Raw genomic sequence first — 2,511 nt, 5'->3', positions numbered from 1 at the left:
GCTATTAATTAATTTTGTAATTCATCTGCTATTAATTAATTTTGTAATTCATCTAGCCTAGGAGTTCTGTTCTGCTAAGTTCTGCTATTAATTAATTTTGTAATTCATCTGCTATTAATTAATTTTGTAATTCATCTATAGTTTTGTAATTCGCGAGAAGTTCTGCTATTAATTAATTTTGTAATTCATCTAGCCTAGGAGTTCTGTTCTGCTATTTTGTAAACTTTTGTAATTAGGTTTTGTTTCCTCTCTATTAGTTTTATAATTAAAACTTGTTTCCTCCCTAAAATTTAAAAATTTAACCCCCGTATTGTTTACTGCTGATATGACAGCGCCATCGTCCTCAATCTCATCTCATCCATGGAAGCTCCGTGACGAAGATTTCTTTACGTGGGACCATGTTGCAGACGTTTCATTATTTCTTTCGAGAAACCAGAGTGTTCTCGACTATATGTACATCAGATGGCACATCGACCTTTAAAAAGTACAGCCGATTTGACTCCCAAACTAGACTCTAAAAAGCAGGAAGTGAGGTCGACACTTTCGCTCGTCAATTAAGCGTGGTTCTTCTTGAAGATCCTGTCGATGACGCCCTCCCTGCTCTGCTCGATCCCCGGCGTCTCCACGCCCACGTCCTTGAGCGTCACAGCCTTCTTCGTCCTGCACATCCCATCATCAGCAATCAAAGCGATCAGATCACTCTGGAATGGAATGAAAATTAGCTCCTTAGTAAGTGGGTATTTTGTTTGGACGTTAGGAACTCATATCGGAAGTTTGGCAGAAGTTTGGCAGAAACTCTTGGCCTATTAAACTTAATTAATAATTTAATTAATTCATCATTTGCAGTATGACTTAGATTAGACTTAGTAGATTTAAATTTATCTTATTAGTTTTATAATTAACCAATTGGACTATAATTAGACTAATTAGGCATAATAGATTTGTCTCTAATTTTAATTAGAGATAATAGATTTGTCTCGAATTAGAGAATAAAACTAATTATATAGAGAATAAAACTAACCTATAATTAGACTAATTAGGCATAATATACTAATTAGGCATAATAATTAGACATAATAGATTTGTCAATTAGAGATTTTTTTTTCAATTAGTTTTGTAATTAACCTATATTTTCAATTAATTTTATAATTAATTGATATTTAATACTCTAATTCTCTAAATATTCCTAATTAGTATAAAAACATCCGATCCGAAGCGACACGTGCGTAAATTTTAGCCGACGGTATCAAACACCCCCTAACACCCCTAAGTTGTCGAGAAATCAATTCCTATGGCAGCAGCAGGAGGACGTACGGGTACTCGGCGACGGGGTCGGCGACACCGGCGGCGAGGCTGCGGTCGTCCTGCACGTGGGCGACCTTGCGGAAGAGCGAGTTCCCGACGAAGCGCTCGCCCTCGTCGAGCGCCAGGTCGGGCGCCGCCACCTCGGGCACCGTCTCGCGCTTCTTCTTGTCCACCCGGACGTTGGGCGCGTGCGCCAGCTGCTGCCGCGCCGTGCTCAGCCCCAGCGTCACCGACAGCGCGATCAGGCCCAGCGCCACGTACACCGGCACGTAGTCGCCGCGGGGCAGCTTGCTGCCGGCCTTCGCGCCGCCGGGGTGCGCGGCGGTCGCCGTGGCGGCCGAGCGGGACTGGAGGACGGCGGGGCGGCGGTAGCTCTGCAGCGCCGCCGCGCGGAGGCCGGAGGCGGCTCGGGATGCCATGGACATGGCGGCGCGTGTTCGCGTCTGAGCGAGAGTGTGGTTTGCTTGTGACGATGGAACGGAAGGATGGCTGGCTACGAGCGCAGATGCTTCTGAGTGAAAGAAGTGTGGAGGAGCGGCTTTTATGCTGGCGGAGAAGAAGCGTCTGGAACCGGCGGGAGCGAGGTGGCGCGGGAGGCAGCGGGACGTGTCGGGACGCCGGGACACGCGGCGGGCCGGGGACGCGCCGGCGTGGCCGCCCTCCCGGGCTGGAAGCGCCTGGAAGACGACACGGTACGAGTACGTGCCAGTCTCGGTAGGGGCGTCGGGCGGTGGTAGCCTCAGCTCGAAGCCCGGCCGTTGGATTGGAACGGCCGACCGTGCATGCGCACCTGCGCCACAGCGCTACCGTTGGTCTCCACGATTCCATCACTCCACCGACCAACCCGGGCAGGCCGGTCGTTGCCGTTGGTCTCGAATACCTTCCCATTATTTTTTTTTCACTTCTCACCTGAGGTGATTTTCCTGTAAACACGATGATCAACAAATTGGGATTTTCCTATATTTGTGAAATGAACTATTAAGTTGTAGTTACAATTTTACTGTAAAGTGGGTTTAGAATATTTTTTCTACATTTTCCTAAAATTCAAAAAAGGTTAGAAATGGTATCATAAATACGAAAACGGTTGTACATTAATTGCCTACTACGGGATGTTTGGATCTTTAGTCCGGACTAAAATTCATATCACATCGAATATTCGGAGGCTAATTAGGAGAACTAAACATGAACTAATTATAAAACTAATTA

At 46.3% G+C, this 2,511-nt stretch overlaps 1 protein-coding gene across 1 annotated transcript; it reads right to left on the bottom strand.

Moving 5' to 3' along the window:
- Window positions 1-391: 391 nt before the first annotated feature.
- Window positions 392-1,799, bottom strand: LOC117833022 (uncharacterized). The gene is made up of 2 exons (XM_034712363.1): window positions 1,315-1,799; window positions 392-660 (listed from the first exon to the last, which is right to left on the bottom strand). Exons 1-2 carry the CDS (start codon window positions 1,728-1,730, stop codon window positions 555-557), a joined length of 522 nt encoding a protein of 173 aa, XP_034568254.1. The 5' UTR covers window positions 1,731-1,799; the 3' UTR covers window positions 392-554.
- Between the last annotated feature and the right edge of the window lie 712 nt (window positions 1,800-2,511).

This window comes from Setaria viridis, chromosome 8 (assembly GCF_005286985.2).
Source record: "Setaria viridis chromosome 8, Setaria_viridis_v4.0, whole genome shotgun sequence".
NCBI classification, from domain to species: Eukaryota; Viridiplantae; Streptophyta; class Magnoliopsida; order Poales; family Poaceae; genus Setaria; species Setaria viridis.
The sequence above is the reverse complement of the archived record's forward strand: the minus strand, read 5'-3'. Positions and strand labels throughout refer to the sequence as shown.